This window comes from Sciurus vulgaris (genome assembly GCF_902686455.1).
Source record: "Sciurus vulgaris genome assembly, chromosome: 6".
NCBI lineage: Eukaryota > Metazoa > Chordata > Mammalia > Rodentia > Sciuridae > Sciurus > Sciurus vulgaris.
This window is the reverse complement of record NC_136466.1, coordinates 4106125-4128399: the sequence shown is the minus strand read 5'-3', so window position 1 is coordinate 4128399 and position 22275 is coordinate 4106125. Positions and strand designations below refer to the sequence as shown.

Here is a 22275-nt window from a genome sequence, read left to right as displayed (position 1 = left end):
GCATTCTATGTGTCTTGCACTTCTGTGTCTTGTACTCTGTGTCTTATACTCTGTGTGTCTTGCACTCTGTGTCTTGCACTCTGTGTGTCTTGCACTTCTGTGTCTTGCACTCTGTGTCTTGCACTCTGTGTGTCTTGCACTTCTGTGTCTTGCACTCTGTGTCTTGCACTCTGTGTGTCTTGCACTCTGTGTGTCTTGCACTCTGTGTGTCTTGTACTTCCATGGCTTGCACTCTGTGTCTTGCACGTCTGTGTCTTGCACTCTGTGCATTTGGCCTTCACTGACCTGTTTGTGAGGACTGACTGTGGAGCTTTTGTCTCTGCGGCCAACTCATCCTACTGCTGTCTCATCCGTGGAATTCTGCTCTGTGACTCACCGACTTAACCAGAACTTCCTCCGGTGACGGGGGTCGGCTGCTCCTCTTTGGGACACCTGCAGCCAGTGGTGGTGTGAGCACTCCAGCGGTCACCTTGGGGCACACATCTGGATGCATTTGCCAGAGAGTAGAACAACAGGACCCCAAGGTCTCTGAACATTGGTTTGGAAAAAGAAGGTTATTCAATTCCATGTAAGGAATGGAGATTAAGAGAACTTATAATAAAACTTAGATAACATTATGAACTATATAAACAAATATTAAATTTTAAATTAGCGTCAAATAACTAACCAGAATCATGAAATTTCTGCATAAAGGTGAAAATGCCAACTGAAGAAATAGTAATATTGCTGAGAAAAATGAATTAAATCACAGCTAATGGTGAAATGTATTTTGCTTGTCAACTATACAAGAAATTTAAAGGGGAAATTTCCCCCAAATTACCTGCTAAATTGATTCAGAACACATGGTCCTCCATTAAGTTCCCGTCAGTGTGTGTGTATGTGTGTGTGTGTGTGTGTGTGTACATGCTACAGAACTTGCAATGATGTCAAAGACAAAAGCAACTCAAAAAGACTTAATTTTTCCAGTTTTCTTCCAATTACACAAATAAAATTGTGCTATAGAATAACAGATCTTACTTAAAATGTGATAATTAAGTGATTATTGTTGAACACATACAGGTCAATAAAGCAGAACAGGGCAACCACAATAGAACTCACGCCCTGATCTCTGATTTAGGACGAGCAGGGCTGTGCGCAAGCCCTTGTCTTTTTGAGGAAAGCTGCCAATTGAATTGAATATTCAGACGCATGAAAAGAGACCTATTTTTATAGCAAAAGTAAATATAAAAGATGAACCCAGGTGACTTTATGTCTAAACACTGAAGGTGAAACAATAATTTTAAGAAGATAATGTAGGCAAACATTATCAGGGCTTGAGAGCAGAAGTACTTTATAGGTGGCAAAAAACCCTCAGTTCACCAAGTATGAAGAAAAATATCAATAAACTGAAGAAAGATTTACTTTAAAATGCACAATTGAAGTGCAAGCAGCTGAAACCAGCTGGAATAGCCCCAAAGCTACACTGTGAAAAAAAAACTCTGAATACCTAGATAGTGTCCCAAAGCTCAGCAAACAAGCCCAATCATCTTAAAGTGTCAGTCCGCAGCACTGTTAGTAATGGTTTGGAAAGGTCCTCAGCCTCAGCAGACGTGAGCCAAGTCCAAATCATGTCCATCGTCACTTACCACTTCAAATTCAGCAGGTCTCAGTTAAAGGAGAAGGCAACACCTGCCGTCCCATACCTAAGGGAACTCTTTGCCGCTGGCTGGCATGGCCTTTATAGAATACATTTCTGTGTTTTCCAGAAACTTAAACGCCATCCTCCACGGCCTGCCAATTTCACTCCGAGGCATAGTTGCCCCAAATTCACATAAAAATATTTACTAAACACCTGTACAATGTGTCTGGGGAGCCTCATCTCTGCCATCACCAAGATGAAAACGAGTCTAACTTCGACCAACAGCAGAACAGAATGAACAGGTAACTTCGCACCAAACACAATGTTTAAAAACGAAAGGTGCGTACCATATGGATGAATCTCACAAATATGATTTCGGAGAAAATAAAATGAAGAAAATTAACACATGCTGCAGGTCCCGTTTACGCATACTTCCACCTGTACAGGGAAAACTGAATGAGAATGTCAGCTGGCCAGTGCGTTAGAGATGACAGAGCTCTCAGAGACGCTCCCTTCCCTGCCCTGCAGGGACCACCAAGGACAGGGCCAGGGTGGGCAGCCTGACTCGGCACACCTTGGGGTGAGCAGGAACATGCAGCAACAGGTTCAGGGGGTGCAGGTCTCGTCAAGAGGGCTTGAGAAAAGTCGTGGGTGCTGGGCACTCAGTGTGCGGTGACTTGGGAAGGGTTCATGGTTCCTGCAGTCTTTTTTAAATTATTATTTTGATCCATTGTACATAAGTGGGGTACAACTTTCATTCCTCTGCTTGTACACGAAGTAGAGTCACACTGTTTGTGTAATTATATGTGTACATAGGTTGATGATGTTTGTTTCGGTCCATTATCTTTATTCCCCCGCCCCATCCCTCGTTTTCCTCTACACAATTCAAACCTTCCTCCTTTCTTGCCTTACCCACCCCTCAATTATGTATCAGCATCCACTTATCAGAGAAATCATTTGGCCTTTAATTTTGGGGAATTGGCTTATTTCATTTAGCATAATATTCTCCAACTCCATCCATTAACCTGCAAATGCCATAATTTTATTCTTCTTTATGGCTGAATAATATTCCATTGTGTATATATACCACAGTTTCTTTATGCATTCATCTAGTGAAGGGCATCTAGGTTGTTTCCACAATCTAGCTCTTGTGAATTGGGCTGCTATGAACATTGATGTGGCTGTATCTCTGTAGTATGCTGATTTTAAGTCCTTAGGGTATAGGCCAAGGAGTGGGATAGTTGGGTCAAATGGTGGTTCATTACAACTTTTCTAAGGAATCTCCACACTGCAACCCTACCAGCAATGTATGAGTGCACCTTTTTCCCCTACATCCTCGCCAACACTTATAGTTGCTTGTGTTCTTGATAATCGCCATTCTAATTGGGGAGAGATGGAATCTTAGGGTAGTTTTGATTTGCATTTCTCTCATTCCTAGGGATGTTGAACATTTTTTCATATATCTGTTACTTGCTTGTAGATCTTCTGTGAAGCTGTGAAGTGTCTGCCCATTTCCTTTGCCCATTTATTGATTGAGTTATTTGTATTCTTGGTGTAGAGTTTTTTGAGTTCTTTATATATTCTGGAAATTAGCGCTCTATCTGAAGTATGAGTGGCAAAGATTTTCTCCCACTCTGCAGGCTCTCTCTTCACATTGTTGATAGTTTTCTTTGCTGAGAGAAAGCTTTTAAGTTTGAATCCATCCCATTTGTTGATTCCTGCTGTTATTTCTTGAGGCAGGAGCAATTCCAAGGTGAGGGATCTTCTCATATCCCATTAACAGGAAGGCACAGGAGACCAAGGCTAACGCAGCAAGTGGTTTTGGAACGACAGCTGGGAGTGCGCTTGGTCGGTGCTCTGAGGTTTGGCATATGCCTGGGTCCCCTGCTCTGACCCCATTGCTGAGGGTCTTGTGCTTTTCCCAGCCTCTCATGGTCAACAGATGTCCTGTGTGTGATGCTGACATGGCTTCATTTCCTGCTGATGCTGCAACACTGAACGCACCCTTAGTGATTCAACAATCCAAGTATGCTGCCTTCCTTCTGGAAGACGGAGGTCGGGATCGAGGTCAGGGAGGTTAACATCACGGCTGCCTCCTGCTGGAAGCCCATGGGCCGAGGGGTCCTCTCACCATCCCACCGTCCGGAGGCCCCTGGTGCTGTGGCCCTGGTGCCCTGCCTCCAGCAGTATTGGGCCAACTCCTCACTCAGGCATTCGGCGATCCTCTCTCCTGCCTCCCTCTTACTTTTAACATCCTTCTCGTTAGTTGGACTAACCTGTATAATTCATATTTGAGTATCAGCCTATTAGAAGATTTAATTCTATCTGCAACCTTTTCTTGGCCAAGCAGCCTAACATGCTGACCGATTCCTGAGGTTGCTGCATGGACGTCTTTGTGAAGCCATTTTCTGCCTAGTATCTCTTAGCCGACTGACATTATGTTAAGCTTTGCGATTTTAAAAGAAAATCAAGGCCTGTTCCTAGCAAGACCAAAGCTTGATGGCTCGTCCTCCCTCAGCTCTGAATGCCTGAGCTGTGTCCTCTAGTGATGAGTATTCCCTTTTCTCACCCAGGCAATCTGCATAATAGGCGAGTTCCCTGTGGCATAATGCATCTCACTATAGCATTGGGATTCTTTCACTTTATTCATTTGTCTCTTTCAATAAAATTAAAATTGAAATAACTTCAGTAGCTATTTTAAACATATTACAAATATTTCACAAGAAATAAGAAAACTTGAGTTTAAATGTAGACTGTCCCCATGTGCTTGATCAATCCCCTTCTGAGTTTGATTGGGATTGGCCACTTTGGTCAGTCAACATCCCCTGACAGGAGACACCTGGCTATGTGCCTCTCCCCAGTGCTGCTGCTGTTACAATGGGTTTTGTTGCACAGACACAAAGATGCAAATATACAAATAAAATAAAGCTTTCTTTTATAGACACAAAAAATTCGGCACATGTAGTTTAGTGTTGATTCTCTCAACTTTAGCTGAAAAAGGGGAAAAGTAGCTGAGTTCTACCCTGGGCTTCATTTCTAGTTTTTTACAATGCTGGTCTCAGTGGTTCACTTTTTAATCTTCCCTTCTATTGACATTCAGGAAAGAAACCTGAATTTCACTCACTGATGTGTTTTTAAAATCAAGACCCTCCCCATGGATGCTTATTCACATTTCCCTCTTACTCCCAGATGACCCTCGGTTATTGAGTGACTCATAGCTTTCTGAAGCAGACATAGAAGGTCAGAACCCTGGGCTCTTGAAAACACTCCTGAAATTCAAGCCGCTCTGGCCCCTGAAGTGTGGCACCCTGATGCTCTGGCTGATGAGACGGTGCTTCCGCCCCAGCAGGTGCCAGGCCACACCCCCGAGCAGGGCAGGGCACTGATATAGGCCCCTGGACACAGCGGCGGCAGCAGGTGGCTCCTGCAGCCAGAGGGGCGGCAGCCATGCTTCTCACAGGGGATGCCGACGCAGCCTGCTGCAGCCACTTTGCCCTCACACGGGTAAGTCTTGCCAGTCCTCGCCCTCCATGCTACCAGTGTGACAGTGTCCTCCGAGCTGTCCTGTCACCCCCTGGAGAGCTGCAGTGTGTGCTAGCTGGTGCTCCCCAGCCTGGTTCTCCTCACAACCTGCCGCTTCTGTCAAATAACTGATCTGTATGGTACCATTAGTTACAGGAAATGCTGATGGTTCCTCTCAGGGCACTGGGTAAGGAACTTACCATTTGAATATCAAAGTTTGGCAATGAGTTTGAAAAACTATAGAAAGGAAAATTACAGGCGCTGTCTCGATGTTTCTATGATTACCCAAAAACTGGTTTAAAAGGAAAACAGGGCAGGGGTCTATCTGCCTCCTCACAGCATTGCAAAGACCTGGGAAAAGCCACCATGTCACATCGCTCTGAGGAAAAGCCAGGGGAGCCGAGGGAAGAAGGTAGGTAGGAAATCTCTGACTCCACGAAGACACAGAAGAAAGGGCGAGGAACTCTCCAATGCCGGGACTTAAGCTTCCTTTCTGCTTTTAATGGCATGTAGTATTTCACTTGCAAGAGGAGTTAATGCTGTTTTACTCGTTTTGAGGATACTTTGTATCCATGATCATTGTTCCAGAAATGAATCCCAAATAATCCTATTTGCAGAGCTTTGCAAATATTTTAACTAGTGTAACTTACTTCATTTGTGTAATATGAATACACAAATAGTAATTTTAGTAAAGTCAACCATTATCATTTCTTCCAAAAATAACTACTTGCTATTCATTTTCTTATTTGGAGAATTCAATTGATCTCTCCTTGAATTTAAATGCTATAGTATGCTGAATAGAAAATTAGATTTGTAATGTCAAATCGCATTGATACACTTATTTTACCTTTAAAAAGCATATACAAATCCCCTATCCCCATTGAAAAATTAAGGGTTAATGATTTTAAATTCAAAATGATTTAAACACAAGTAGAAACTTTGTAATAAGAAAGTGTATTTTCTGAACTGAAAATTTATGGTGGTTGTTGAATTTATTCTCTGAAAACACATAAACCTCTCATCAAGTGACATCAACTTATTCAAGTGAAAGCTCTCACATCTGCTGTAAAATTCCATTAATCTCATATGTAAATGCTCAGCAAAGAGTGTGAAAGTGCCCAGGGGCCACAGATGTGTGCGTGAATAAGCAAACGGCAGTGACCCTCGAGGAGGAGGGAAGTCTGACCCGGGAAGCAGCACCCCTGCACCTGAGTCGGGGTCGGGGTCGGCAGGAAGTGCAACAGACTAGGCTGGATTGACATCACCCAAATGGACTTCCTCGAGTCGACCAGTTCACAGAGGGAGAGAGAAGGAGGCTGCTGGTGGCAGGGAAGGAGGAACGGGCCTCTCTCTGATGGCGTACGGTTTCATTTGGGGAGATGAGAAGCCCTTTCGAGATGGTTACTGGTGAGAGTCGTGCCAACATGTGAATGTACCTAATGTCACTGTGTTACTGCCACCTAAACATGTTTAGTGCAGTGCAGCAGATTAAAGGAACTGGTCCCACACCCCACAGTTACCTAATGGCAGCGTGATCTCTACACAGGTAAAGCTTGGTCGATCTTGAACAACGAGAGGCTGTGGGAGTGAAGAATGGGTTGGGGTTCCTTCAGCCTTCTGAGAGCTGTGGCTGGGCTATTCACGTGGTCACCAGGGGCAGGGCGCGTGCTTCAGACACAGGGCTGTGCAGGTCACAGGGGCTGGCAGATGAAGACATGTTGGACAAAGCAGTGTCTCTCTGGGGTGGAGCGAGCCCTCTCTGGTGTCCTCTCAATCACCACTAGCACTTGGACTCAGGATGGGTCATGGTGCTCCCGAAGAGATGGACACCCTCTGCCATGTGAGGATGATGAAGCGGGCCGCACCCCTGAGGATGGACTAGTAGCCACATCTGTCCAGTACTGGGCTTCTTTATCCAGTTCTGGCAGCAGCAGATGGAACGCAAAAATTGGTTTAAAGATTTAGATTCTGTGGGGAATGAGGAAGAAGTTAATGCTTCTCCACAGTTCACTGCCCGTTAGCCAGTAATTTTTTGTTACTGCCAGGGACAATACCAAAACCCTGTTGAGGGATTCATGAAAGTGTGCATTGAGCAACAGAGCTCTGCACTGATGAATGAAATCACATAACCCGGATTATGTCAAGTGTAAACCCTAAAGTAACTAAGGTACTATCAACTTCAAGTTGAGTTATGCTTCTCTCTTCTCGATCTGAGAAGGTAAGTCCTCCAGTTTTAGAAAAGTGCTTTCCAGAGGAGTCAGTGTCGGGGAAAATGATGTGAATTTGGTAGTTTAGCCAATTTTTATGTGTTATAGATCAAGAATTTTCACAAGTAAGTTCATCATTTTTATGAAACTAAAATATTGACAATTCACGTTTTAAGAGTACTGCTTGTGCATGACACCACTAAAGCACCAGTATGAACAACACACACCAACCACTTCCTGCTCACCCACTTACCCGGGGACCAAGGCACAAAAAAGCCTCTCTTGCATGTCAGTTGCAATGGCTCAAGAATTTGGATTTACTGTGCCAATTCATCACACTCAGCCTATGAGGCGTTTATCATGTGAAACTTGGAAATGAGGAATAAAAACTTGAGGTTAATTTTATCAGTTTAAACATGCTGAAAGAGTAGACGAAGGAATTGAAATAGGTTTCATTTTCACCCAAGCAATGTTTTAGAAGGCTGCAAGTCACGTGGGGCATTTTACATATGAAGCTCTCTCCTGTTTCTCCTGGCAGGGTCTCTTCTGTGTGAGACCATGGGAAGTGGGAACGCCACGTCAGATTTCATCCTCCTAGGACTCTTGGACCACTCCAGAGCCCACCAGTTTCTCTTTGGGATGGTTCTGATAATAGCTTTCACCTCCCTAGTGGGCAATGTCCTGATGATTCTCCTGATTCATCGGGACCTCCGGCTCCACACGCCCATGTACTTCCTCCTGAGCCAACTGTCCCTCATGGACGCCATGCTGGTTTCCACCACTGTGCCCAAGATGGCTGCTGACTACTTGACTGGGAGCAAGTCCATCTCCCTTGCTGGCTGTGGCTTGCAGATCTTCTTCCTCCTCACTCTGGGAGGTGGAGAGTGCTTCCTCCTAGCAGCCATGTCCTATGACCGCTATGTGGCTGTATGCCACCCACTGCGCTATCCCACGCTCATGAGCTGGCCACTGTGTCTGAGGATGACCTCGGGGTCCTGGTTCCTGGGAGCAGCTGACGGGCTGATGCAGGCTGTTACTGCCCTGAGCTTCCCGTTTTGCAGAGGGCGTGAGATAGACCATTTCTTCTGTGAGGCCCCCACACTCGTGCGCTTGGCCTGTGCTGACACGTCTGTCTTTCAGGACGTCATGTACATCTGCTGTGTGCTGATGCTCCTGGTGCCCAGCTGCCTCATCCTGACGTCCTACGGTCTCATCCTGGCTGCCGTCCTCCACATGTGCTCCACAGAAGCCCGCAAGAAGGCCTTTGCCACCTGCTCCTCACACTTGGCCGTGGTGGGGCTCTTTTATGGAGCTGCCATTTTTATCTACATGAGACCCAAATCCTTCAGGTCAGCTAACCACGATAAGGTGGTGTCCGCCTTCTACACCATCCTCACCCCGATGTTGAACCCCCTCATCTACAGTCTGAGGAACAGTGAGGTCAAGGGGGCCCTGAGAAAGTGTGTGGCCAGTGTGTGGCCTTGATGTTTTATTAATAGTGTGCAAATTTCTCCCAGTTTCCATGGTTGTGCAGAGCTAGTCTGCGTAATTGAAAGGAAAGTCATCATCTCCCGTGATGCCTCCTTGTTCCTGGGAGATATGGTCCAAGGTGCACAGTGGACACCTAAGAGGACAGAGCCTCTCTGTGAATGTGTTGTTTATCTAGCTGACCTCTGATGTGCTGTGGCCATAACTTTTGCAATCTGAGGTTCCAGAGCAAAAGTAGCACACATTTCTTTTTCCTTCTTTGCAATTTCACATATATATTTGTTCTTAGCAAAGATCTTTGCAACCTCCACCTATAATTCTTTTCTCATTCATTATTAATGGAGAAGGTTCATCTTTTCAGGTCAGGATGAAGCAGATTATATCAGATTCTACACTTATTGATTTTATATTTCTGGATTTTCAGCTTCAGTTTTTCTGTTTGTAGTAGATTTCAGGTAACATAGTCCATGATGCACAAAAACCAGAGATAAGGGAGAACTACTGAATTCATGTGGCTCTGTATATCTGCTTTTTTTTCTGTTTTACTTTATCAGTAAACCTTTATGCTTTAATGAATTTTTACTCAAAAAGAGAATTCACTATTCCAGCAATATGAGGATTATTAGTGTTTGTTCCCAACCGAGGTAACTTTTTAAGCAGTGGGGTGCTCACAGCCCAGCCTTTTCTTTCAAGCAGTTTCAATAAATACTAGCTGTGCAGTCGGCACGGTTATCCAGCGAGACCACATCCACCAGCCTCCAAGGTCCCTGGCCCCGCCAGTGAGGCCCCCGCCCCGAGTACGACCACTGGTCTGCTCTTTATTCCCACCCTTTGCTTTGGCCTACGCTATGCCTTCTCGTCCGTGGAGACCCACTTCCCGTGTTCTCCTCCCAGTTCAATTCACTTGTGAAGATTCCCCTGCAATCCTGCTTTCACCAGGTCTTCACCCTCTCAAATTCCTACAGGTCTTCTATTGTCTAAAGTCCCGCAACTTGTTAGCCCAGGCCCTTTGGCTGGACTTCTAGACTATGTTCAGTTTGGATCTGTTGTCATTAAAGGTCCTTCAGTGGGATCATAAGTCGTTTTATTTTATTATTTTGGCAGATGGACCGTGAGCTTTTCATTGAATTGGTCTCTAAAAGAGGCTGTTGATATTACATTTCCACCAGCACCGGGTTCAAGGTTCCACTGCTTCTGCTGTTATCAGACATTTTCTATCTTAGAGTTTCTAGTGAGTGTGGTAGTAACTGATTTTGTGTTTAGCTTATCTTCCCCTCATGGCTATTAATGTTGAGCATTTTTGTAAAATTTTCATTAGTTTACTGCCTGTTTTGTTTCTTATTTTGTTAATTGGGTGTCATTAATCTTGGAAAAAAATAATAAAACATGTAGTCTACCCAATTAACCCAACGTGGGAGCTCATTCATAGACCATGCATGACATTTAAAAGGCTAGATGGAATTTAGTATTAGATGGAAAAAAATGAAACTGTATATTCAGTTATTTGTTATATATTTTCAAACACATGCTTTAATCCAATGCCTGAAGATGAACTGTTTTTAACTAGTTGTGGATTTGTGTGACATATCTTCAGCCTCTTCCATTTTACTTGAAAAACTGAAACACACACGTTTGGTATAGTACGCAATTCACACACTCTCCCAATTCTGTTGGAGGCAGATGCCACTGAGAATCTGAATTTTTTTCAAGAAAGAATTTTTATGCTTAAATGTAAAACTAGTAGATGACAAAGGATAAAAAAGGAATTTCAAAAATGAGGTTTCGAGTGATCAGACTATATATTTTATCCTTAACTTGTGAATTATTATAAACCTATAATAATTTTCAAGCAAGAAATTTGGCATGCTTGCAAATCTGTTAATTTTACAAGTGAAATAATCACACATAAAATATTCATGTAATGTAGAAATGTCTAGGCATTATTTATATGCCCTCCAAAGAATAAAATGATCAAGTACAAAATCAACTCCAAGGCAAAGTCTACATAAAATATTTAGAGATTCACCATTTTGTTTCTACTCTGGCTTATTTTACTCTTATCTGAATTCCTTCTGCCACAACTTCCTCTTTCCTGGAGTAACATTTAGTCCAGATTCTTTTCCCCACTTTAAAAGAACGTCTTTTAGAGCAAGGTGTCTCTAGAACATTCTATCCTCTGTAACTAACAGACCTTTCTTGACACAAGGATACTCCTGAAGTACAGGCCAACAGAGTGGATTGTGATCCCAGGAAAGAGAGAATTCATTTACATAAACCAACTCATTTGTCGTGGGAAATCTGCCTCCCTTTCAAGTGAGTCGCATCCCGAGGACAACAGTGCACTAGCCCAACAGGAAGTTCACTTCAGGGATCCAGTATCCTGGGATTTGAGAATCATCTGCCTTGAGCTAATAAGCAGAGCAAATGACTGGTCATCTCCGTTTACTGAACACGCTCCTGCTGAGACTCCCCGGGTCTACGGGATGCTCGGGACTTTGGACAGGTGCCTTTCATTTCACACAAGCAGCAGAGGGGTTTCACACACCAAGCAGGGATCCAGGGCCAGAGCCAGGGAGCTCCAGGCACCTGCACAGCCGCTGCTCCTGAGGCAGGTTGGTGCCAGGACGGAGTCTGAGTGCTGAAAAGAGGTAGTGTCTCTAAAGCTTTTGTTGCTGTCAATTTTATTTCCAATTTTAAGGGCTATATCATAATTTTGAGAAATGAGAATTAAAGTATCTTGGTCTCATCCAATGACCTCATAACTGTTCCCTTTTTCTCTCTGCCAATACATTTTGTAAGATGTGCAAAATACAGCTGTTACCTCTGTGAAAGAGCATGATCATCCTGCCTGTCTTAGTGGGCTCCCTGATAACAATTTCACAGTTCTCTTAGAGTCCTCACGGTACATTGTAAAGGAGCAACTTTTGTGTGCTCAAGTTGCTTTTCCCTTCTTTAAGGTTAATTTCAGGTACAAGTTTAGCCCTACATTTTCACCCCACATTAATCAACAGGTTACATTTTTGAAATTAGAACGCTGTCGTTAATATCCAGTATATTCCAACAGGCAATGCGTAGTACAAAGAGAAACTGAAGTCTGAACGTGAGTGCGGAAACACAGTGATTGTTCTAGACTTGTCTTTAGTTTCCATGAGGACTACATACTATCTCTGCTGAAATGATCTCGTTTGATCAAGTTGAAATTAGGCAAACGATATTAATGAGGGTTTCAGAAGTGGGAGTTGGTCAGGTGCAGGTCTAGTTGAGATCAGTGCCGTGAATCTCACCATTTGGACCTGTGTGAGCCTGCCCCTGGGAGCAGTGCAGTTTTTAGTAGATGAAAGCAGTGGTTTCTACACTTCACTGAGCTGACGTGGTGACAGTGATTGATGGATCACTCTGTCTGCACCACCACGTTTTCCTTATGAGTCTGTGATACAGTTTCTATCCATATTCTAAAACACTGACTGCAACCAGGTGGGGCGGGAAGTGTGCCCACCTCTCGGGACCTGTCACTGCCGTAACAGAAACCAGTGATTCTGCCATCAGAAGCCCACGCCCTTGCCCTCAACCCACGCCTGTGGAATGGGGGGTTCACTGGAACATACTGATAGGTTGGCTGGTGACTTAGGCTACAGGGGTCAGGAGCTACTGCTTTCCTTCGGTAAAGTCAATATTCCCATAGTCAAATAGTTTCCATTTATGATAAATTACTACAGTATTTCTCTCATGCCCCCTTTGTGCAATAAGCGTGTTTTTGGTGAAACAGACTGGCACTGCTTCTACCCAGAGTGACTACAGAAATCATGGGCCTTACTTGAATTGACTTGTCAGTTACAGTAGAGCTTATCCTTTGGTCCGGCCTAAGCCTGGGAAAGCCCATTGTTTATTTTGCTTGTTCCATTCAGCAAGTCTGCCTCCCCACCGTCAGAGTAGTCGTTGCAATAAAAACTGGGAGCGGGGAACCCTGGAAGGAAACGCTCTGTCTTTGTTCTGGAACATGCTCTCTCTGCTTTGAGAAGAGATGTCTCCCTTTGATGTGCCAGGAAAAGCAAACCCCATTTTCTACACCTGCCTTTCTGTACCATAAGCACTGCCTGCCTCCTTTCTTTGTGTAAACTAGAGAAGACGATCCGTGACAAAGTGGGGCTTAAGGTGACACTTTCCACAGCTCTTCCCGTCTGTGCTGGAACCTCGCTGCCACTGTCCCTGGCGGAGCTGGCGAGGCGTGCTTTCATTGTGAATGTTGTGGATCACTGAAGGAAATTGCCCTCCTCAGGCGAGGTCAGCAAGGCAGGTGACCTGCACGTTCAGGTGGAAAGGTTGCCGCTTTGCTCGTTCTGGGGACCAGGTCGAGGTGGGATGGATGTACTGATGCAAGAACCGAGCGCTCCACAATCACATCTTTCACACAACTGTAAACAAGCAGCTGCATGGTTTTATTGTTTTCAGTGTGGAGAGAAAACGGGCAGGGAACTGACAACACTGTGACCTACGAATCTTTCTTCAAATTAATGGTACGGACTAGCCCATGATTGTATTCATTTGGCCGCAACATCTCTTTTGTCATGAACACCTTATAGGATTTGATCTTTTTAACTCATTTCTTCCAAATTTGAGAAACTTTAAAAATTATTCTATACATGAAAATTTCCATGATATATTAACTCAAAATGATTCTTTAAGTATATTAATTTGACTAATTAAAATTGATCTGCTAATTGAAGAAAAGTTTCAAGACTAATAATCAAAGAGTGCAATAGCCTTACAATGATTAAATTAGCTGTGGTCTTGTGGGAGTGTTGTGTATTCAAAGAATTCATGAAAGATGGATAAAGAGCAGAGTCCACAGTGATTTTAAAAGTATTGTCTTTTAAGCTCTTTATTTGATTTTAATGTAAGTAAAATTATATTGCAAGCTAGTCCTGAAATATTTATTTATTTTTTACCCAAAATGTTTGGGTAGTCAATATCTATTCATGACCATTTTGATAATACTTCAAAAATTATAATTTTGGGTAATGTTTGTGGAACTGAAGGTTTATGCATGCTACAATGCTTTTATGTGATTTTTTTTCTTGTAATTGTCAAACAATGAAAGAAGTGGATACTATTCTGATATATATTGTTACGTCATCCATTCTGCACAGAATAAAGTTGAGTTTTAGATTGACTTAAGCTCACTTTAGCCCGCTATTGATGAGATATATAAATTTTCAAGTTTAAGTACCCAGACCATAAATCTCTATTCCTATATTCGCACAATTAATGATTCTATTGAGATAAAATAAGAAAGACAAATACATATCAGTTCTTTAATATTTTAAAAATGTTCCTTAACAAGTCACATAAATTTCTGGATTTTAGATGTCCTACTGGTTAATACAAAGCTATTCCACAGTAGGATTCATTTGAAAATTTAAATAGAAAGGATTGTTCAGTGAGCAAAATGCTCAATCTAATCACAATGAATGTTTTATTTATTGCAAACAAATGGGATTCATGTTGTTTCTCTGTACATGGAGTAAAGGCATTTGTGTAATTATACATTTACATAAGGTAATGTTGTTTGATTCATTCTGTTATTTTTCCCTCCCCCCCACCCTTCCCCCCCCTCTTTACAATGAATGTTTTAAAGTACTTTTAGCGTCAAATGAATTTCTTCTTCACTTATGAATAGAGACTTTCCAAATTACACTTAAGGTATTTTACCCTGAGATTTCATGGGAAGCTGGTGTCGGCAGAGATATTGCTGATTTCCTAAAGCATGGGTCAGAGGGGGAACCAGGCAGCAGCAAGGCCAGGGCTGGGAGCCTCCAGGTCAGTGTGGGGTCCCCCGAGCCTGGAACCTGCTGGGGCAGGGCTCAGGGAGGGCTGCCTGCCCCACACCTCACACACATTTGCTGAGCAGATTTGTGCAGGACTTTGGGGTTTTCCTCCCACTCCCCATGTTAACGCAGCAGCCCATGATGGCATCTCTGTCCACAGTACCCTGGCGCTGCCCGGCTTGGCCGCAGCAAGCCCTCCGTTGTCCTCTGTGGTTGAGCCTGACACAGAGCACTATCCTTTTTACATACACCTGGCAAAGAAAAAATGCAAATTTTGGTTCTAAATAATATAATAAAATTTTGGATTCTATGAAATCGGTTGAGGAAGATATCTGCAATGTATCTATATGATAAGATGAAGCAATTATGTATAAATAACAACACACGTAAGAAATATTTTCAATAGAAAAGAAGAGGAAAAGACTTCACAGAGTGTTTGCAGATGAATCCAGAGGTCAAGGAATAGGAAAATTTCTCCCTCAGTAACAAGAGAAATGTGACTCAAAAATTATTTTTGCTGTTTTATGATTGGTTATTATTACTGCTCCTGAGAAATCTAACAATATCATAGATGCAGGAAATAAAACAGACTGGCTGCTGATGGTAGTGAAAAAGAAGTAATTCACTTAGCTTCAAGAAACAAGAAAACAGTTTGAGAATGATTACTACAGAAACTCTTGCCACATGTACTGGACATAGATCACAATATCAACATTGGAGAGAGACTAAATATTTATAAATATAATGTGCTATATGCATAATATGCAACAGGTGCAGCAGTAATTAAGAATTACATAAACATACATGTACAATGAACAGAGCAGGACAGTAGTAGGTGCAACATTACATCATGATAACTGCTGTTTTGATAAGCAGAACTCTAAGTGTTTAAATGAAGTAAAGAGCGTTGTTGGCATACAGTACTCACTAAGAGCTGCCGTGTTTACCAGAAAGTGGGATCCACTTACAATTTATCTTGGTTTTTCTATTATTTTGAAAAAAATACTTGAGAAATGATTTGCTCCACACAGATTATGACAGAACCTCAGCATCGTTTTATTGATAGTGCAAACTTGAATTTGTTAGAAGATAAATCTCACAGAGGTGTGAGAAGAGAGCCTTTCACTTATAGGACTGCATCTGCTGATGGACATCATGGCAGAGAAATGGCATGGTGACAAGAGAGCCCTCTCCGATTGAGCGGGAGGCTCTGCGTCCTGCTCATGATCCATGCTGAGTGCTCACACTTACCTCGTGTGAAGAAGCCTGTTTGGACCCGTCGTAGTTAACAGACTGGCGTTGGTCACTGTAAATGTGAGCGCATATGAGTAGCACAATTTATGCTCCTCAGGTTATTTATGTTCCTCTGTGAAATCATCAACTTTTAAAGTAGGAATTTTCCAGTCAGATTTAGCATCTGTTTGATGTCATTTGTCAAAAGGGTGCTGTACTGACCATGGCCCCTGCTGCGGAGAAGTGGTGGCCAGGTGAGGAGGTGGCCGTGGTGGGGCAGGAGCTAGGTGTCCAGATGCTGGCCTCGGGAACTTGTCCCCTGCCTGTGTGGAATACAGTAACCTTGTTTCCTTTGCTAGACAGCAAAGTCTGGTTTCAGTGGTTATACATTTTGTTTTGATTGCTTATCTTAATTTTCAATTTCAATTCATCCAAGCATTGAACAAAATCTCATGAATCTCCCTGAAATACAAATGTGAGAAAAATGCTAAGTCACAATTACAAGACATATTACAACATCCACTAATCTACATGAACACAACAGTCCTTCAACAGGAAAATATCCCACTGTGGAAAACTGGAATTTCATAGTACCGCTTCTTTACACCAGCACAATGTGAAGTGCACCATGCTGGCAAAAACATGCCAGAGCAGTCGCCGTTTTATGTGGGCTTTTGATGTAGGACAGATGAGGCTGGACCACCCAGGAATGTTCAGGAAGCAGGTTTATTTAAGCTACAACAATCCAGAGGTGCTGATTCCCAAACATCTCTGGACCCCCAGTCTGCAAATTCTTTGAGATTTATACTCAATGTCAGGGTGGTCTACACCAGTGGGTGGTAAAGTAACAGGTACTTTTTTCCCCGTCTTGGGCTTGACAGAGGTTTCACAAGTTTTTAGCATGAAAACAGAAATAGTAATTTTGGTGCAACAAGCCTACTGGCAGACCTAGTTTCTGCAAAGAGTGACTGGAGAAGGGCTGTTGTCCTGATCCTCAAGCTACCCCAGTGCTTCCTTCCTCTGGAAGGTCAGCTTACGGGGTGGAAAGGCCCCACCCAGCCAGAATAAGAACACACAAAAACCAAAAGATATTTATCGCCCTGTGAGCTTGGCAGTTCAGTAAAGTTTACTTCCAAGTCCTCGAAAGGCGCACCTCCTGTAGTGTGGATTCCCAGTGGAAGTCTTTGCCCCTGGTGTGGGTTGTTTTGGGCACAAGTTTCACGGATCAGCCAGGAAATGCTTGTGAGCTGGGGATGCAGATATGCCGACTCAGAACAGCCTCGAGTGCCATGCAGCCAGGGTGTGTTCCCCTGTAGAACTCTCCGAGGAAGGCAGAGGTTAGAGTCTCAGGGATGGCTATTGGGCCGTCAGAAAATTTCCACCATCCTCCTGGGAGACAGCTTCCATCTTTAGCCTTAAATCAATCACTTTCTTGTTGGGAATATTTTGGTTCCCATTTAGTTAGAGGATTAGGGAGAAGAGCAGCATTTAAGACTGGAGCTGAGGGTGCTGTTTGCTTTTTGCAAGCTGCTAATACTGCTTCTTGGCCGGCTCTTTGGTTGCCCTGAGAAACCACTCTGTCCCCTTTTGGTGGCCCAGCAATGCATAACTGCAATCTTTTGGGAACCCACTCTGCATCTGAAAGATTGAGAATTTTCTGGCCATATTTTATGTCTTTTCCTCCTGAGTTAATTAACTGCTTTCCTTTGCATAAGGCGCCATAAACAGGAAAAGTGGTAAGTGCGTTTTCTGAGTCTGTGCAGACATCGACACAGATTCCTGCTGCCGACTGGAGCGCTCGGGTCAGAGCGGTAAGTTCTGCCTTTTGTGCTGAAGTTCCCTGAGGCAGAGGTTCCACCCCAAGCGTGGAGTCCAGAGTGACCAGTGCATCTCCGTCCTTCATGAACCTGCTTCCACGTGTGAAGTGCTCCACGTCGGTCCCTGAGGGGCTGGTCTGCCAGGGCCGGTCTCCTGGAGAACACTATCCATGGCCTTAATGCATTGCGATCAGGCTGTCCAGTCCTGAGGCAGTGGAGTGGCTCGTTTGGAGTCCAGATGTGGATATGTGGATTTTCACGTAACGTGCCCTGGTGTCCGACCATGCTCACATTAGTCAGCCAGTATTGTCCTCTGCTCTCCAGCAGTATTGGTCAGGATGGGGCATCTGGACAGTTAACTCCTGTCCCCAGTCAGCGTGTCAGCTTCTAACACCAGAAGGGCCATGACTACAGGGGCCCGTGAACTTGGAGGCCAGCCTTGAGCTACAGAGTCCAGCTGTTCAGAGAGAGAGGCCACTGGAGGGTGCCATGTCCCCAGCATAGGAGTCAGGACTCCCATGGCTACTCCAGACCATTCATGGTCATACAGAAGGGAAGGTTTGGGAGGTCAGGGCGTCCTAGCCCATCTGCTCTGGTGAGTGCTTGTTTATTGTCCTCAAAGGCCTTTTGTTGTGTTGGTCCCACATCAGAGAATCCCATTCTTCCCCTTTTGTAGCTTCAAGAGGGGTTTGGTCATAACTGAAAAGTTGGGGATCCGCATACAGCAGAATCTGGCAGCGCCAGGAACTCCCAGATCTGGTGACAAAGAGAAGGGACTGGAATTGAACAGACTGCCTGTTACCTCGCAGGGCCCAGTTGTTATTGTCCCTGAGTAGTTGACTTTTCTTGACAGATTTGGGCTTTTTTCCGTGCGACTTTGAAAGGTTGGACATTTCACAAAGAGTATGCAACTTTTGTGGAGTGAGTTCACTCCATAATCTCCCTTAAAACTTGCCTTCAGGTTTTGTAGCACACATTGTAAGGGGCTTGAGGGACGCGATTTACTTTGTGTGCCTCCCATGTTCCACCCTGCCTGGGCATCCATCTCCAGCTGTGCCCCTCTGAGGACTGAGGGTCCTTTTAACCTGGCAGGTCCGTATAAACCCCCAACCAGGATGTTGGTTGGTGAGATTCTGCCTTAGACTGCATGAGGTACCACAGAACTGCCAATCAGGACTCAACGCTCGCTTTGGTTGGGCTGGAGCCCTTCTGCTGTCGATCCCATTCATGCACTTTCACACAGACATGATCAGAGCAAAATTTCCACACTGCTCAAATCTGCAAAATTCCAAAGCCAAGGGAGTCATGGTTTCCCTTCTGCTCCCCGACACTGAAGAGACTATTGGAGCCACTCACAGCGTCCTTTTGAGCTCCAGTTCCTTTATGTGGAGATAACTCTGGGGCCCTCAGAGGTTGATCAAGCCCCTCGTCCCCCTGCTCAGGTCTCCATGGGGAAGTCAGGTGGGCTACCACTAATGGACCCAGGTCCTACCTGTTCAGTTGGGTGGGACTCCCAGTTCCCTCGTGGGTTCTGCTGTGCTTCGGGAGGCTGCTCCAGGTGCTGGCTGAATCGCCTTGACTACAGGCAAAGAGTTGGTGCTGCACACCAGGGGAATATTGTCCTCCACTGTCCCAGGGAAGCCAGACCCAGAGACAAGAGAGGCACAAAAGCCCTCTTCACCTCCACTGTCCCACCTGGGTCATCAAATGATGTGGGACAGATGAGACTGGACACCCAAGGAGTCTTCCAGGATGCAGGTTTATTTAAGCTGCAGCAGTCCAGAGAGGCTAATAACTAAAAAATCTCTGGACCTGGATCTGGAAATTCTTTTAGACTTAAACTCAGTGGGTGGGGAGGATTTACATAACACTGGGTGGATTCACAAAAGGTACTTTTGTCCCATATTCTTAGCTGGACAAAGGTTTCACAAGTTTTTATCACAAAAACAGGAATAGTAATTTTGGAGCAACAAGCTTGCTGGCAGAACTAGCTTTTACAATAAATAGAAACCTGTCCTTTACAAGACAGAAGAAAGCTCAAACCCCACTGAGCTCTCAGCAGAACACCTGTGAAATCCTGTTGGCACTCTTTGCAAAGTCTTGATGACAAGAAGCCTAGTTATGGGGAGGGTGTTTGGAGAAGTTTAATTATGGTGGATCTTTTTGGTGGGGGTACCTGGTTGCTGCTTCACTCTGCATACACTTTGTCTAATTTTGCTGGAATTCAAAATATGGTAAACTAATGGCAGTTATGGACAGTGGAATGCTAAGAAAAACATTTTGCTGAAACGTGAAAAATTAAATAACTAACCATCGAAGATGACATTTTCTGTCACTTGACCAGGTCATTTTAAGGAAATTCCAAATTGTTATTTTTAATCAGGTCCAATTCCTCAACCGTTTTCATCTTTCCAGGTTTGACTGCAGCCATGCAGAACTCCAGTGACTCCTCACGGATGAGCTTCATTCTCCTGGGACTCTTTGACTACACACTGACCCATCAAGTCCTGTTTTCTCTGGTGTTCATGACCTTCGTCGCCTCCCTGGTGGGCAATGCCCTGATAATCCTTCTCATCCACACTGACCGCAGCCTCTGCACCCCTATGTACTTCCTGCTCAGCCAGCTCTCCCTCATGGACTTGATGCTGGTCTCTACCATCATTCCCAAAATGGCAGCCAACTACCTGATGAACTCCAGGTCCATCTCTCCTGCTGGCTGTGGTTCTCAGATCTTCCTGTTCCTCACTCTGGGAGGAGGAGAATGCTTCCTCCTGGCGGCCATGGCCTATGACCGCTATGTGGCCATATGCCACCCACTGCACTACCATGTTCTCATGAACCAGAAGCTGTGTTCCCACCTGGCAGCAGGCTCCTGGCTTATGAGAGGGGTTGACGGGCTGATGCAAGCCAGTGCCACTCTGAGCTTCCCCTACTGCCACTCAAGGGAGATTGACCACTTCTTTTGAGAGGCACCTTCATTGGTGCGCCTTGCCTGTGCAGATACCACTGTTTTTGAGTTTTTTCATGTATGTCTGCTGCACCCTGATGCTCTTGATCCCTCTGTCCCTCATTGTGGTCTCGTACAGTCTCATCCTGGCTGCCATGCTGCGAATGCACTCGGCCACAGCCCGGAAGAAAGCCTTTGCCACCTGCTCCTCCCACCTGGCTGTGGTGGGGCTGTTCTATGGTGCCCTCATGGTCATCTACATGAGGCCCAAGTCCTACCGCTCAGTGGGCCACAGCAAAGTAGTCTCTGCATTTTACACCATCCTCACACCTGTGCTGAACCCCCTCATCTACAGTGTGAGGAACAAAGAAGTCAAGGGGGCCTTCAGAAATTGGCTGAGCAAGAAACATGCTATGTGATGCCAACACTGAGCACTTACCAAAATGGTACCCCCAAGTGGATTCACGCTACATTTACCAATCACTAGTTTTTTTTTTTTTTTTTTTTGCTCCATTGAACTTGTGCTTTTGTGCACTATCAATTGATTTTGCTTTCACTTTGCCATTTTACTTTTTAAAGAATTTGTGTGTGTGTGTGTATGTTTGGTGAATCAATTAAAAATTCCATTGTCTGAAGGCACCAAAAACATACATTGGAGAAAAGATAGCCTCTTCAGCAAGTGGTGCTGGGAAAACTCGAAATCCATATGTAAAAGAAGAAATTAAACCCCTATCTCTCACCCTGCATGAAACAACTCATAGTGGATCAAAGACTTAGGCACTAGAACAGAGACCTGCGCCTAATAGAAGAAAAAGTAGGTCCGAATCTTCACCATGTCAGCTTAGGACCTGACTTCCTAACAAGACTCCTAGATATCAAGAAGTAAAGTTAAGAATCAATGGTAAATGGACAGAGCTGGAGAATATCATGCTAAGCAAAATAAGGCAACCCATAAAACTGAAGGCCAAATGTTTTCTCTTATATGCAGATGCTGATTCACAATGGGGGGGGTGGCTACGGAAGAACAGAGGTACTTCAGATTAGGTAGAGGGGACTGAAGGGAGGGAGGGGTATGGGAGTAGAAGGAGAGTAGAGTGAGTCAGACATCATTACCCTGTGTGCATATGTGACTGCACGACGAGTGGGTTCTACCTCATGTATAACCAGAAGAAGTGAGTCAGACATCATTACCCTGTGTGCATATGTGACTCCACGACGAGTGGGTTCTACCTCATGTATAACCAGAAGAAGTGAGTCAGACATTATCACCCTGTGTGCATATGTGACTCCACGACGAGTGGGTTCTACCTCATGTATAACCAGAAGAATGAGAAGTCATATTCCATGATATGTGATGTATCAAAGTGCATTCCACTGTCACACGTAATTAGAACAAATAAATTTAAAATTAAAAATTAAAAACAGAATCGATGGATGGATTTGAACTAAGAAGCTTCTTCTTAGCAAAGGAAACAATTAATACTGTGAAGAGAGAACCTACAGAGTGGGAGAAATCTTTACCACATGCACTTCAGATGGAGTGTTAATATGCAGGTTATAAAAAGAACTCAAAAACTTAACACCAAAGAACCAAATAACCCAATCAATAAAAGGGGTA

General features: G+C 44.2%; 1 protein-coding gene and 1 pseudogene across 2 annotated transcripts; both read left to right on the top strand.

Moving 5' to 3' along the window:
- Positions 1-7905: 7905 nt before the first annotated feature.
- LOC306663277 (olfactory receptor 2T8-like) lies at positions 7906-9069 on the top strand (the record flags this gene model as incomplete). The annotated part of the gene is made up of 1 exon (XM_079143712.1): positions 7906-9069. The coding sequence occupies one exon, from the start codon at positions 7906-7908 to the stop codon at positions 8830-8832; it is 927 nt and encodes a 308-aa protein (XP_078999838.1). The 3' UTR covers positions 8833-9069.
- An 11070-nt stretch (positions 9070-20139) lies between these two features.
- On the top strand, positions 20140-21129 carry LOC306663484 (olfactory receptor 2T33-like; annotated as a pseudogene). Its single transcript has one exon. The product of its transcript is annotated as an olfactory receptor 2T33-like (transcript).
- Positions 21130-22275: the final 1146 nt, after the last annotated feature.